We start from the raw sequence: 15,812 nt of genomic DNA on the forward strand, positions 1-15,812 counted from the left end.
GTTGCTTTAAAAACAAAACAGAAGAACATTTGGTAACGTGTGAAAACAAAGCCCACAAATGACAAACGTGTTGTGCAGACTGGATACCAAGACACATGAGATGAAAGGTGCAGTTAGTTCGTCCTCCCCAGATAGTGACCAGGAAGGATTTAAAAAACTGGCATGTCTCGAGGTCCAGAGTGGAGCCAGACACAGATGCGATGGCAACGCTTTTTCATCCACGCAGCATTTTTCTCAGGTTTTCAATCACACTTCAGTGAGCTGAGAGCAGCACTTGAGTTCAGCCCAGGCGGGCTTGTTTTGTGTCAACAGCAAAGCTCGCTGGGGTCCACCTCCTTCTGGATAAGATACGTAAACATCCTCACACAAAGAACTCCTACGCTCGCTCAGTATGACTCATCCCGAGAGTGAACTTTACACTCGGGCTGTTTGCCACAAACGAATAATTGAAAACCATCGGACGAGCTGACCTGCTTCTACTTCATTCAGTGTATTCAGATTATGCAGGCTTCACTCCTTCTCACACCAAGGAGGGCAGGCATTATTGATGGACTGGATGTTGACATTTACATAAAGAATGCATTCATCTGCCATGTGAACAACAAACCAAAACACAGCAGAGAACTAATTCATAAATTGGTAATTTGCTAATGAAGTCTGTTTCTCCATTGCTACTTGTCTTTACCCTTGTCAGACTTTTAAAACTATGAAAGAGGAGACTGACTAAAAGAATGGAATTGTTTGGGGAAGACATATAATTATAAATTATGGCTCAAATTACTCTTTCTTATGTTCAACATATTTAAATTTGCCCACAGATTACCTGATTGATTAGTAAGTCTCATCAACATATGGATCCACGATATGAATTGTTTGATTTAGTTACAGTTATCAATACACAATATGTCCATTTTATTATGATCTTGGACTGAGATATGTGGAAATACTTTGGTAGTATAAAGGCGGATTTATTGGCTAATTCCATACTGTAGGCTATATATTTGACTTAATATTGACTTTGACAAGCTTTGACTAATTAATAAATAAACCTGCATTTTATTAAAGGCAGTGTGGAAAGCATTTTGAATCAGTCGGCTATGTCGACCTTATTGTCAGGAAAACAAAGTATAGGCCCACAGGCGATGTATGTGAACAGAAAATATATATTTGTTGTTATTGAGGTGGGGGTGGGGTAGGGCTGGTCCTCTGATCAGGAACTTTACTTTAAGAAACAAAAGTTTCTTAATTATAGTTCTGAAAAAAAAAAAATTCTCCATCGGAGGAAATAAAACACTTATGAATAATAATAAATGAATGTGACATGTTCTTTTTTTATCATGCAATTACAGACTGTTGATTTTAATTTTAATTTTAAAGTCTTTTTTTGCATTCTGAGGTGTTTTTCAACGATAATCCACAATATTTTTTCTTAATGTTAGTTTTTTTCAATGTCATTAAAAAGCTGACAGTTATATTTCATTGGCAGTCCAAGAAAATAAAGTTGATCACTTTCTTCAACAGTAGGCTAGAGAAGAGGAGCAACATTGATTTGAGAGGATTTAAATTGAAGGGTACAATAATGCCTTCACTCAGCTCGCTCCGCCTCACGTGCATGCGTGCTCACTCCACACTGCAGAAGAGTTAGTTTAGCTCTGAGAATATCTAGTGAAGGTACATTGGACGTTTGTGCAGAAATAACTGCTGCAGCTCCTCCAGACCAACAGAGGTTTTCCGTGTCTTGTGAAGTGATGGGGCTCCGCAGCGAGAAACGTTATCGTCTCCAACCGGGTGCCGGTGTCTTCCCTGTTCCCTCCGATCGCGGTCGGGAGATTGAAGCAGGAAAAGCCAACACTAGGATCATCAGTGATTCATGGAGAGACCTTCGTCTGGTCAGCTAACATTACGGCCAAGCAGGTGAAATATAGAGTGATATTGTGCTTTTAGCTGACGTGTGTCGTCTCACTGTTTTGAGCGATGCTCGTTCATGTCTATGTAGAGCGAGCACAAGCACGAGCCCGACGCTGAGTTTCGTTGACTTAACGGCAACAGGTGTCGCTGTTAACAAGCATTTCTGATTCTTACAAAAAGTCCCTTTAATGTTCTTTTTTTTAAATCATATTTTTATTTTTGTCTTTTTTTGCATTCTGAGGTGTTTTTCAACGATAATCCACATTTTTTCTTAATGTTTCTTAGAAAGCTGTTATATTTCATTTGTAATCTAAGAAAATAAGGTTTATCACTTTCTTCAACAGGCTAGAGAAGAGGAGCAACATTAATTTAGATTATAGGAAAGATTATTTAAATTGAAGGGTACAATAAGTAAATGTAATGTTTATAGATAAAATTGGTAACCTGAGAAAAGAGACAGTTTACAAATGAGTTGATAATTGGGGGAAACATCACCTCAGCTGTTTGCTCTTCCGGCTCCTCTTTTTCTGTCCTCCAGTTGCACCTGTCAGAGGGGGCGGAGTCATGATATCACCTGGAGCTGGAGGGGGGGAGGGTGATGAAGATCCGCCTCTCTCTCTTTCTCTCTTTGTGGGAAAGTTGTTCCTCAGTGCGGCTGTAAACAGTCGTCTGAACAAACACAGCCTCTCTAACATGTCGTCTTAAAGTAAAAACAGAAGAGTTACTATGCAGAGCAGCGGATACTGGACGTTTCTCTCCACATATTCAGGGTTTCTGGTGGATTTTGAGTCTCCTACAACCGGATAAAGAGAGAGAGACAGAAGCTTCCTTGGCGGACGGATAACAACCAGATGAGAAACATGATACTGATGATGGCGCTTCTGCTGGCTCAGCTGCCAACAGGTGAGTGAGGCTTTAAAGGTGCTCTATCAACACATGTTAGAACTCACATTTATACTTTATTCATCTGTTTTTTTAAGTGAATGTGCAGGAATTTAGGGTGAAGCCACTTTTAAGCAAACTAGTCGAAACTAGCAGTGATGTGTTCAGGTTAATTATCGACAGGTGTAAACAGGACAAGGCCACTGCTGTCACGTGACTGCATACTTGCTTACTAATAGGTTTTTATGAACATGTTGTCCAAACTGTAAAACAACCCAAACAGCTCACACAGACTGGTTTTGAGTAGCAAAAATGCAAAAAGATGGCCTCTGGACATGTGTATGTTCACAAAGATTCATTGAGCTGGCATCACACAGTGGAACAGCAATGTTTTTTTTCTCACCAATTCCTTTGATTTTTTTTACTTTGATTTTTTATATATTTTTATATGAAATTATGATTTCAGATCCAGAAATGCCATTATTCCACATTGAGGGGGTTATTTGTTTTTGTGTATTTGCATATATATATGTTTGTACACTGTAAACAATTGCTGTTAATTTACAGCAGGATTTCAACAGTATTAACCTGTTATTGCTGAAAAGCAGTGCTTTACTGTTAATACAAAAGAAAATCTGTTAAATTACGCTCATAGGCCGTTTTTTAACTGAACTATAATGCATTCTTAAAAAGCAGCACTTTACTGCTGATCAACTGTCTAAAGTATCATCAGTAACAGTTTCATGCAGTATTTTTTTCATTCTGGGACCTGATCTGCACATGTGAGGCTTGTACATTGTACATGATTGTAAAATCAGTGAATTAGCTCTGTTCTTCATTCACATGTTGTTCTGGTTTGCATTCTGTGCTTGTAGCCAGATAGAGACAGACATTTTGGGAAAAGTGTCAACAAGTCTATTATAGCCTTTTTCCTAACAAGTGCCTTTAATTGTATTTAGTGTGACTATTCCTATGTCTGTAACCTGCTAAGTCTATTCATCTAGGCAAAAAATAATGTTTATTAAAATGTATGTAAAAAATACAACCTAAATAGTGCATTAAAACAAATCAGTAAGATAATGTAAAAGAAAGGTGAAAAACATCTATATAATGTATCTTTAAACAGTAAATTAACTATAAAATACTGTGAAATTAATAAGAAAAACAAGTACAACAGTACAAAGCTTTAAATTTCAGCGACAGTATAATAATGTTAATTTTACAGTAACATAAAGGCAACCCTCCTGCCAGTTCTTTACTGTTATTTTACTGGGAAATTCTTAACAATGTATGTGTGCAGGCTACGCTATGTGTTTCCTAGTTGTTGTTTTTTAGAGACTCTTGTTACAGTTCAGATGTGAGTGCGAGGGAGACGTTTTGTGTTTTTAGCATTATTTATATGAAAAGAGGACTTACTGCCACATTTGGACAGTAGGAAACCAAGCACAGCTCACACTATGCTGTGTTGTTAAGCAAATCAAGATTATTATTGTTTAATCTGCTGTTGAGTTGAAATAATTAGTCAGTTATGGAGAGAAAGTTAACTGAATACATTTTTAAAGTCCTTTATCAAGCAAACATGTCTAAAGTGATCTTGTTCCAGCCTCTCAATGTGCTTTTTTCTACTCTATATCAACATAGGGCTGCAACTACAATTATTTCCATTATCAATTAATCTGCAGATTATATTCTGGATTCATCTATTAAACGTTTGGTTGATAAACCATCAGAAATAATTGGAAAAATGTCCACAATTCCCAAGAAGCCCAGGATGATGTCATTATTTTTTTTAACATATTCAGTTCATAAAAATCAGCAAATTCTCACGTTTGATTTGATCTATGTTTTGTTTTATGTTTATTTATTTTGTACAAACATAAAAAATATATATAATAATATACAGTGCAGGAAGAGTCAAAAAATGATTTGAAGCCTCCACCTAAATAGTGTTAACATTTCACAATGTTATAGAGAACACAAGCTTGATATACGGAAATAATAACCACGTAATAGTGATGACAAACAATTACAACAAGATATATATATAATAACAACAATAAAAATATCAGAAAAGACAAGAAATGTGTGTGATGTGCATGAGCGAATGTGCGTGTGTTTGTGAAGGGGTTATTGGTTTAAACATCTAAAAATCTATTAATGGATAATCAAAATAGTTGCAGATTAATTTCTGTTGATTGACTAATCATTGCAGCTCTATACTTAAATACCTTTTATTACACCTGTGTTTTGTTTGGTTAATACTACAGTTACAGCGGTTAATTCATCGGTGGTACGAGAGGTGAGCTAGTTGATGTATGTTTATGTGATATGAACATTATTATTACCAATGAAGAAGTATCTATTCAAAATGTTAGGAACAGACGTGAAAGAATATACGTTAAAACAGATTATATATATGTGTCTCCTCCAAGTTGTATGTTTTCTGTGTTGTGTGTTGAATGAATGAAAAATAAGTGCAAAAAACAAAATAATTAAATACCTTCCGTTTTGGACTGGAAGCAATTTCAAGACGTCCTTCTTCTGATATAGACTAAACTTTTAATCAATTCATTGAAAAAATTATAAATTGAATAATTACTAATGGAAATAGTAGTAGCCTTAATCTGCTTAATCCTTTGTCAATTAATCAATTCGTTGTTTGATCTATAAAGTCAAAATATCGGCCATGTTCCCAGAGCCCGAAGTGACGCCTTCAAATTACAGTTCTAATCAATTTACCATAAAAAAAAACCCGAAGAAAAGCACTAAAGTTGTTTCCCCTTGGAGATTGACTGAAACATTTAGCGATTATTAAAATTGTTGGAGATTAAGTCAACCGACAAATCAATGAATCAACTAATTGTCTCAGTTCTACATCACAACTTTAGTTTATGTCAGAATACTGATCACATCTTAGAGTTGTACTTTTATAAAGCTCGGACAGCTGTGGGAACAATTTTATAGCTTGTTTTTTTATGGTGTGGAGAAATATATAGTTTTGGCTGAAAACTATGAAACCCTGCAGGTCCGTCTTGTAAGATTTTGACATGTCTGTGTTGTTTGGACAGGATGGTTCATAGAATATGTTCCAGGTTCTGAGTTCAGTTTTATATTGTATTCTCACATAATAAAGGCAAAAAGAATAAAAGCAAAAACATGAATTAAAATATATATTTTTTTAACTGTCCTGCTACAAGTAGATAAAATACACCCTGCTGGGTTATAGATAACACCCTGATCATGATGTCCGGATATCATGTTGTGACTTAGAGACAAAGAAATAATCGGTGACATTAGATAATTGATGATGATGGGTACTCTTTAAATCAGAAATTCACAGGCTCCAGCTTTTCAAATGTCCACTATGATATTGTAGGACTGTACGGACAAAACAAGCAGTTTGAAGCTGGGTGTGAGCTCTGCCACATAGTGGTATAAACATTTTTCACTCTTTTCTGACTTTTAATGGATCAAACAATTCAGAGATTTCTAAAGAAAATAGCTGTCAGATTAATCGATAATGAAAATAAGTGTTATTTGCAGCCCTAATCTATCTGCTGTATATATTTTGAGACATAAATTATTTGAGAAAAACTGACGACACCTGCCGGACAGTTACTGACAAGCACTGTTTCAAAGAGAAAGTGTTTGAACTTTGACCTCGAACTTCCAACATACTTTTCTCACTTAGCAGAGGTCGCCTGTCATCAGCTTGTTTTCTCTAACTCTACAGTGCTTATTATGATTGACGACTGTTATTATCTCTAATGATATAGTACAATACACACACAAACACACACACACACACACACACACACACACACACACACACACACACTTAATGACTTCTATTGTAAACCGTTAACCAGTCTGGTCACATTCTTGTCAATCCAGTATTCAAGAGCCAAGCTGTAACACAAACACACGAGGAACACTTTACTGTCTAAAGTTACAGTAATTTTGATATTTTGTGTGTTGTTATTTGACATTTTATCATTATTCTTCTTCCTCCTGCTTGTATCAGAGCTGCTGTCCATCCAGGTGATTGTTCCAGAGACGGAGAGGAGTACGACTCTGTTTGCTTCTGTGATCATTCGCTGTGACTACTCGACTTCAGCGAACCCTCAGGACGTCCTGGTCACCTGGAGGTACAAGTCCTTCTGCAAAGACCCGGTGCTGGAATTCTACTCCACAGGTGAGGCTGCAGGTGGAAGGAGACACTGATGTGCAATATTGTAGCTGAACCAGATCATAAAAAAATAGTGTAGTACATGAACAGTTGGCAGACATGGTGACACGGTGACACACTTTTTCACAGTAGTTTTCATTCTTTGGAGCACTGAAGACTAGTTTAGTTTTTAGAAACCCCATGCTTGGCTTTACACGCTCAGAAGAGTCACCTAAACAATAAATACTGTGTTAATTTGCTGTTTAAGTGGATATTTACATTGAAGTGTTAACTAGAAGGCTTGAACTGTATGCGGCCAACCCTGTCTCCCAGTAATATTTAAATTATTAATCAAATAATGAGGAATAGTTTTAAAAAACATATCAATCACAAACTGATCACTGATAAGTTGTTTCATTTGTTTTTCCCATAATATCCGCTCTTGCAATACATTATCTCCTTGTAGCAACTTAAGCATGATTAGTGCTTTTTTATGTTTAATATGTTACTCTTGTAACGTTGTCGGACTCACGATGGACAGCTTACAAAAAAGTGTCAAAATGTATGCCGCAGAATGAGAGATATCGTCTTTTTATTCCATCCACTTAACCATTACCCACAATGCAACCCAACCAGCAACAGTTCAATCCGAGATTCAGGTGTGTTGTGTTAGTAGTGGCTAATGTAGCCTCGAGCCACTAGAACACGTTTACATGTTCAAAACACTTCCCACCTCTTTTCATCCTCTGTGTCATCCTCTCCTGAAAAGCCCAGTCAGCTCTGATTGGTCAGCTGGCCCACTCTGTTGTGATTGGTCAACCAAACCAACCTGTTTGGACTCTGCTCCAGCCAAGGCCTATTGAAGGAGCCTGGGACACGGGCGGACATGGGTCTTGGGGTATGGGGTATAACACATGCGCAGTGTAACTGAAGTTACGGTCGTGCGTTGCGATTGGCTCATTTTTGGTGAGCGCAGACCCGATTTTACTGCGCATGTGTTGTACCCCAAAAATATGACGTGTTAATGACGTGTGACCCAGCCTCTTTCAATCGGCCTTGGCTCCAGCTTCGCTCTAACCGGCTTTGTTTGAGTGCGTGCCAAACTAGCCGCTGGGCAGGTATTATGCAAATGTGTTACTTAGTCATATCACCAAACACAGAGACAAGGCGTGTTTACTTTAACATTTAACTGAAACTACAGTCTTTCTCTAACCTTAACCAATTTGCTGTTGTTGCCTTAAAAAGATCCCAACCACCTGTGGTGTGGTACACAAACTTAGCATTTCCATCACTCAAAAAAACTTTGCCACAGAACATAATCCTGGCATTACGTTTTCCACTACAACATACATATAGTCAGCATCGTGTCAGAGTTGGGGACGCGCGTGGCTTAGGACGGAGTCGCCGTGGGGGAAAACAATCCTTTCCCCTCACAAAAGTGTCATGTCTTATATAGAACCCTTATCCTCACTCGACAAAGATCGTTACATACAAAATTAGACAGAAACAGAGTAGATTACTGTCCATGTCTTATAAAAGACTGGACAAATGACCCAACTATGCTATCTGGTTGAATCACATGGTAAGTGACACTGTTACATTTACTGAATATATATAATGAATTTAACTTACCTTTATAATATCAATACCCTACAGCCATATACTGTTATGATGTAGACTTGAATATTTGAGTGAACTCCATGCAGTTTAAAGACAGTAGCAGCACTAATGTTACTCAATGCCAACGGCCTGTTTTATCACACAGGAATTTACACACAGTGCAACCTAACTACAGGTGCTTGGAAGCTCACAACTTCTTCACCAGTGGCTTTGTGGGGATTGTACTCCATCACAAAATGTCTAGGTCAAACACTTATCTGTTTCGTTGTGATGTGAAGCCATCCTGGAGGGTGACAGAAAAGCCTCATCAGACCTTGGTTTCTGTACAGGGGGATGGTACAATCCTGGCTGTCTCCTATCAGATTCTGTCTCTCTGCTGGGTAAAATATTAAACTTTAGGTGCAGATTTTTAAGTTTATTTGACGTGCAGAAAGCTTCACAGCAGCTTTTGAGCATGGTAGCGAATGCTTTATTTTCCTCCACGGCGTTAACCGGATGTGGCGTTTTGTGGGCGTTCCCATGAATGCCGAATGTATGTATATTCGTCAAAGCAAAGTAGTATATAAAGACATTTTCTAGAAGACAGGGTTGACCAAGGCAGCGTTGTCTAATCTACACAAACTGAACAAATAGTTTTCTCAGTTTGAAATGTAGTCAGATGTATTGTTGACAATCCTTTTTCACTGCAGACATTTTAACGTGTCATAGCCGGAAAAGAACAGGTGTTACTATTAACATTAACGATGTCCAGCGAGGTGTTCCAGCTGTATGGTGCTGCACGTCTGACTGGGACGTCTACATGAAACAGCAGTCAGATAACGTTGATTAATTACACCTGTGGTTGTGTGGTTGAAAAGTCACTGAGATAACTTTATGTGCTCAGGGGACAAACTTGCTGGAACTCTATTCAGGTTTCCTACCTGATGATTAAACTCACTGGTTGAATAAAGTGCATGTTCTCTCAGTGCTGAGTAATGTTTACATGTGATTGTATATTTCCAAACAGAGAGAGGCCCAGGGTCATCTATTGGCTTTTCATTTACTACAGCACAGCCACTGCAGTTGTTCATATTGAAAATATTTAATTTATAGAAATGATCTTGCTGAACTTACTGTTTCCTTTAGTACATTTTACACTCGTTACAAAAACGGATAGAAACTTCCTATTTTCCACACACACAAAAAAGACACTTCACTGTAACTTTCACAGCATATGAAATAATGTATTGTTCTGTATTGTTTGCAATATTATATGCAGAAAAATACAGATACATTTAATTCTGTTGTGTATCCTAAATACATGCATGGTTGCATCTCACTTGTAACCAGTGGCAAATATTCTCCAAACACGACGCCAAGAGATTATTCTCAGAGCCACGCTTTAATGACCGTTTGTCCCTAACGATATATAACTGATGGGTCACTTTGTTGGCTTGTTATTTTGTTTTAATCATTATTCAGTCTTTGAAAAGTTAAAACAAAAGTCTGTTTTCTCATAGATAATATGGTATTAGAGTAGCAGTATTTTGTAATATCATTATCAGTAATTCTGTCATTAAGCAAACACTAACTTTGAAGCAGCAGCAACAGTGTATTTTTGTACGGTTTACATTTTTTTCACTAATGGCTACCACATTATTATTCATTGACTTTAGCTTTACTAACCTACTGAACTGGTTGTTGTAGTTTTTCTCCTGGAGGAATTAGTTCCACAGTTATGATGGTTTGAGCAGCATGAGGTAGACTGATAAATTGAACATATTTCATTGTATTCTCCTGTGTTTCTGAAGGCTATCAGGCCGCTCTGCAGCTGGGTCAGGACCCCGCCAATGACTGCCCCGACCGCCAGCGCACGGTCCGCACCGTGATCCAGAAGAGGGGCATTAATGAGCCCATGCTGGGCGCAGAATACAGAGAACGTAAAATTACCATTCAAAACAGTAAGTTTGACACCATCATAATGGAGATACACTGCCGTTCAAAAGCTTGATTGTGTACAGGCAGATGGCGGAGAGGACTACTCTATATTCTTGAGTGATCTTTTATGCTTTTAGGTTGTAGAAAGTCCTCTTTACAAATATGCAGCGATGCTCACAAGTAATTTTTTGCAAGTTAAAGTCTCTTATGGTTGTAATGAACGTTCTCTGCTGCATGCCATCCGGCCTGCTGAGAACACGGCAGAGCTTTATCTAAGGAATTCAAAGCATGTACGGTATCATCACTCCTTTATCTATTAGCATACAGTATCAGCAATGCAATATGAAAAAAACACTATGAAAACTTTCCTTTTATGTAAACTGTATTTGCCGCTAAAAATGGACCAATAGACCAACGTTATTCAGGAGAACCTTAAACCTAAATATTCTTGTCTTATTGTATTTTGAAGTAATGTGACGTTGTCTGTGAACAGAGGCTGACCTGGTCATCACTGAGGTGATGTGGTGGGATAACGGCGTGTACTTCTGCAGCATCGACGCTGCCGGTGACACGACGGGTGACTCGGATCGTGAAGTCAAACTCATCGTATACCGTAAGTTTCCTCAGTTGTGGTTGTGGCTCTGAAAATACTTTTTTTTTAGCCTGAAATATCAGTAATCATGTGTCTTGTTACCTGTTCCAGACTGGCTGACCGTCCTGTTGATCATCATCGGCGCTCTCCTACTCATCATGCTCCTCTGCATATGTTGCTGTCAGTGCTGCCCGCAGAAGTGCTGCTGCTACGTCCGCTGCCCGTGTTGTCCTCAAACATGCTGCTGTCCGGAGAAAGGTACAACAGATGCATTTATGAAACAATACACTTTACAGATTATTTTACACAAATGTTTATGCAGAGATCTTTTTTATTATTTATTATTTATTATTATTTATTTTTTCAAGCCTATATATGAAAATCTGCTAAGTCACTACCGAGTCACTCAAACCTTTAACCCCGTCTTTGCTCTGATTTCAGCTGTGATGCAGCACAGGATGATTCGAGATGCTCAGAAGGCTATGGCTCCTTGGGTAACCGGTCAACCCATTTACGCTCCCATTAGCTCCAACCTCTCCTCCCAGGGCGTTCCCATACTGTATTCAGGTGAGTGACACAATAGAGCACACACAAGACTTCCCTTTGTTGCGTCATTCTCTTCCAGACTCAAGGGCTTATGTTTGGTTTGGTTAGGACACATTGTCCACACAATGTGAACACCACTTTTATGTCCATATTTTAGATCTTTTTTTATATTTATATTAAGCAAATGACACATTATGATGAAACTGTTTTTGGTGCTTTCAGTGATAATCCAACAAGTATTTGTTTTTTTACCTGAAAACATGCAGACAAAAGGTCAAAGTCCTTGGTTTTAGTATCTTTCAGCTCACTTTCAGTTCACTCTCACTGCTATGACACGGCGTTCAGCCACAGCAGGCAGCAGTTTTCAGGAAGAAAAAGCTCTTAAACCAACTGGATGCTACCTGCCCAACAACAAAACAGCAAACAAAGTTGTTGACTAGCTGGTGAACATAGTGCAGCATTTAGCAGCTAAAGAAAAGCCAGTTATTTCCCTCTGGAGTTGGTAGAGAGCAAAACAGAGCTATAAGAGAGAGAATATTGGACTCAAAAACAATTAAAAATGAATGATGTTGCTCTGAATCGGCTGGATGTGTAAATATTGAAACATTTGCGAACACCATACCAACTTTATAGGATGAAAATGTGACAATGTTGTGTTTACAGCTTGTTTCTGGTGCCCCCAAGTGGCCTGAGCTCTCTTGTCACTTTTGTTCCAGGCTCATACTCGGACTACCCCACCAAACAAAACTTTGCCATGGCTCCCATGCAGCTGCCCCCCATGGCCCTGCAGCATCAGCATCAGCATCAGCATCAGCATCAGCCTCCTCCTCTACACCACGTGAACGGCAGTGTGCACAGCAGCGCTCGTGGTGGCACTGGTCAGGTGTTGGACTACCTGGAGAACCAGGTGAGGGGGCTGGACGTGGCTCCATACACTCACCAAAATGTGCACCCATTACAGCCTCAACTTCAGCCTCAGCCGAGGGCTCCTCCGGCAGTCCCCTACACGCCGGGGCCCCCGAGCATGTTGTCAGCCCTGGGTGACATAGGAGTGAGAGGGGTGGAGAGAAGGGTGATCACCCTGCCTCCTATAATCCAGCGTGTGCCCAGCTTTTCCTCACGCAGGGGGCCTGGAGGCGGTCAGTCCAGTGGGAGTACAAACCGCTCCGGGGGAGGTCTCCCACGTGACAGCTACAGAGATGTCTCTCCTCCCAGACGGGGGATCCTGAGGGAAAACAGCGATGACTCCGAATGGGAGAACAGGCGACCTCAAAGGAGTTCGAGGAATGCGAGAGGAGACTCGGCCGGAAGGAGAGGAGGTGGATCCAGGCCGCGCGCTCGCAGTCGTGACGACCTGATGGAGGAGCTGCAGAGCAGAGCAGCTCGGAGGGAGAGGAGCTATTCACCTCCTCTGCGTCGCAAAGGATCCTGGAGCTCCGATGAGGAGGAGGACAGCAGGAGAAGGAAAGGAGGTAAAGGGAAGGATTGGCCAGAGAAGCCCCCCAGCTACTCCTCCATTGAGAGCCAGCCTGTACGCAGTAACGGCCGGAGGACCTACGACCGCCTCTCTGTAAGATCCTAATACTCTGAACCAATTGTCTGATGAGAGTTATTCTCTTTCTTTCATTGCCGTCTGTCTCCTGTTACTTTCCTTTTTTTCATTTTAGTCTTGACTTCTTTCCTTCACATCACTTTTAGCCATGCTAGTGGTCATTCAACCACTTTGGTCCACAGTGAAATATATCTCTTCTTGACATCTATTGGATGGATTGCCATTACATTTTGTGGAGACATTCATGTCCCCAGTCGATGAATTGTAATGACTTTTCTTTTAGCGCCACTATGAGGTCAGGTCAAAATTTGAAGTTGTCCAATATTCGCTTTATGAACTAATACCTGCAAAACTAAAGATATTCCCATCAGACTTAGTTGTAGTTTGTATTTAGTGCCAATTAGCAAATCTTGGCATTCTAACCTTCTAAACTCAGATGCTAAACAGGATAAACATTATACCTGCTAAACATCAGCATGTTAACATTGTCATTGTGAGCATGTTAGTATGCTGAGGTTATTATTTAGCTCAAAACATCACTGTGTGCCCAAGTACAGCCTCACAAACCGCTAGCATGGCTGTAGACTTCAGTCTTGTTTAGTCTTGACAAATTCCTTTCTTTCGTCACTTTTTTGTACTTTTGTTGGTCTTTTTTTTCTGCCTGTGTGTATTGAACAGTGGTGGAAAAGGTACTTAGATAATTCACTTAAGTAAAAGTAGAAATACTAGTCTAAAAATACTCGTATGACAAGTAAAAGTCCTGAATTCAAAATGTCAGTAAAAGTATAAAAGTATTATAAGCTAATGTACTAAAAGTATCAAAAGTAAACTTATTATGCAGAATGGCTCATTTCACAGTGTTATATTATTAAAGTGTATTCTTTTTTATTACTAACGAATACTAGGGCTGCACGATTTTGAGAAAATATCTAATTGCAATTATTTTTACTGATATTGCAACTGCGATATGATTTGTAATAGTAGAGGGAATGAAAATTTTTCCATCATTATTCTCATTTTCATTGAAAAACATATTAATGGTATAATGTTAATAATGATTTTTGCAGGGATCTGTACCAAACAAAGATGTTTTCTTAAGTCTGTAGAATAGGATGTGTAGGCCAAGACATCTCTGGAGCATGACAATATTTAATTTAAAATGGTATTTTGACACACATTTCACCTTTAACAAATATTCTGACTTTAACAAATACTGCGAAAATTCCAGTAGGCCATATTGCAATTTCGATAATTTTTTTATTAATTGTGCAGTCCTAACGAATACATGTGGAAACAATTTTAGATACTTTATAGTACTGGGTAGATTAGTAGTATAGTACTGCATCATATCACGTTTCTTTTAAGTAAAAAGTAACTTGTAACATAGCTGTCAAATATGTGTTGTGGAGTAAAAAGTACAATATTTCCCTCTGAAATGTAGTGGAGTAGAAGTATAAAGTTGCATAAAATGGGAATACATAAGTACAATTTGGACACACTTGTACTTTACTTAAGTACAGTACTTCAGTAAATGTACTTAGTTACATTCTACCACTGGTATTAAATAATAATATCTCCGTCTTTAACTTAACTCCACTTTTGTGACTTTTCTCTCTTAGGATAGAAGTTCCCATAGCGCCACCAGCTATATCATCTGAAGCATTTCCATCTTTTTTCTTCTTTTTTTTTTACTTTTTCCTGAATGTTTCCAGAACGGTGAAAATGAAGACAAACAGTACGTACCTTCATTTGTTCAATCAGCGTGCAAGAATATAGTTGTGAAATGTGATTGTGACTCCTGAAAAATGTACTGCATGGATATATTTCACTCTGTATGTGATTGCAATGAAGAATATAATTTATGCATGAAGAAAATCTGTTCCGTTGAGGCTTTAAATTGCAGATAATATGCAGTTATATTAAGCCTGTGTGTGATTATTGTCTTAGCTGTAATAAATGGTGTAACTTGTGTCTGGTGATGGATAAAAGTATCCTTCTTTAAGTGTTTGTGAAGTAAATGTTCATCAGTTTCAACTAGCAGATTGTTGGATACTGTGAGATCTTGTGGGTTATTTAGGTCCATTATCCTGAACACGTTATGTGAGACAGATACAGTGTCTATTTGTTTTGTTTTTTTAAATAATTTCTTATTTTTGCATAATTTCTTGTACTATTTAAAGTCTTTTTTTACCTTTCATCCATAATAACATTATTAGATAGCAATAAAAAATGTGTTGTATTTTATTACAAACATGAATAGAGATGTATTGTGATTTAAATAAGTGTTTTAAATAAACCTTTTTAGATACAGCAAGTGTGAAGTGGGTCATTTATGTGTGTGTGTATGTATATATATATATATTGATTGTTTATTTTTCATAAAAAGCAACATATTTTAACTTTTGTGTGTATGAAGAAAATTGGCATCTACGGTCAATCTAAATTTTTCATGGTGTAGAGAAAACCATGAAATCTCCTACTCATTTATTATTTTTGCACAAAGCTTGATGAAATTAATTTAAATGTCTTAAAATACTATAGAAATTAAAAAAGGAAAATGTATAAAATTAACATTATTGCAATGTTGCAGTAAAGACATTGTATCAGAACAAGTGATGAAAAACCTA

The 15,812-nt window shown here is 38.2% G+C and overlaps 1 protein-coding gene across 1 annotated transcript; it reads left to right on the forward strand.

The window, feature by feature from the left end:
* Window positions 1-2,533: 2,533 nt before the first annotated feature.
* On the forward strand, window positions 2,534-15,493 carry LOC141782503 (immunoglobulin-like domain-containing receptor 1). Its single transcript, XM_074658944.1, has 8 exons — window positions 2,534-2,811; window positions 6,815-6,985; window positions 10,369-10,518; window positions 10,989-11,108; window positions 11,199-11,345; window positions 11,529-11,654; window positions 12,350-13,203; window positions 14,805-15,493. Exons 1-8 carry the CDS (start codon window positions 2,760-2,762, stop codon window positions 14,841-14,843), a joined length of 1,659 nt encoding a protein of 552 aa, XP_074515045.1. The 5' UTR covers window positions 2,534-2,759; the 3' UTR covers window positions 14,844-15,493.
* The last annotated feature ends 319 nt before the right edge of the window (window positions 15,494-15,812 follow it).

Source organism: Sebastes fasciatus, chromosome 14, assembly GCF_043250625.1.
Source record: "Sebastes fasciatus isolate fSebFas1 chromosome 14, fSebFas1.pri, whole genome shotgun sequence".
Lineage (NCBI taxonomy): Eukaryota > Metazoa > Chordata > Actinopteri > Perciformes > Sebastidae > Sebastes > Sebastes fasciatus.

Bases quoted from the DNA above. Each gene is read 5' to 3' on its own strand.
- LOC141782503 (XM_074658944.1), top strand. From the start codon at position 2,760: ATGAGAAACATGATACTGATGATGGCGCTTCTGCTGGCTCAGCTGCCA. The intron at 2,812-6,814 runs GTGAGTGAGGCT...TGCTTGTATCAG, and splicing joins GCTGGCTCAGCTGCCAACAG to AGCTGCTGTCCATCCAGGTG. The intron at 11,346-11,528 runs GTACAACAGATG...CTCTGATTTCAG, and splicing joins ATGCTGCTGTCCGGAGAAAG to CTGTGATGCAGCACAGGATG.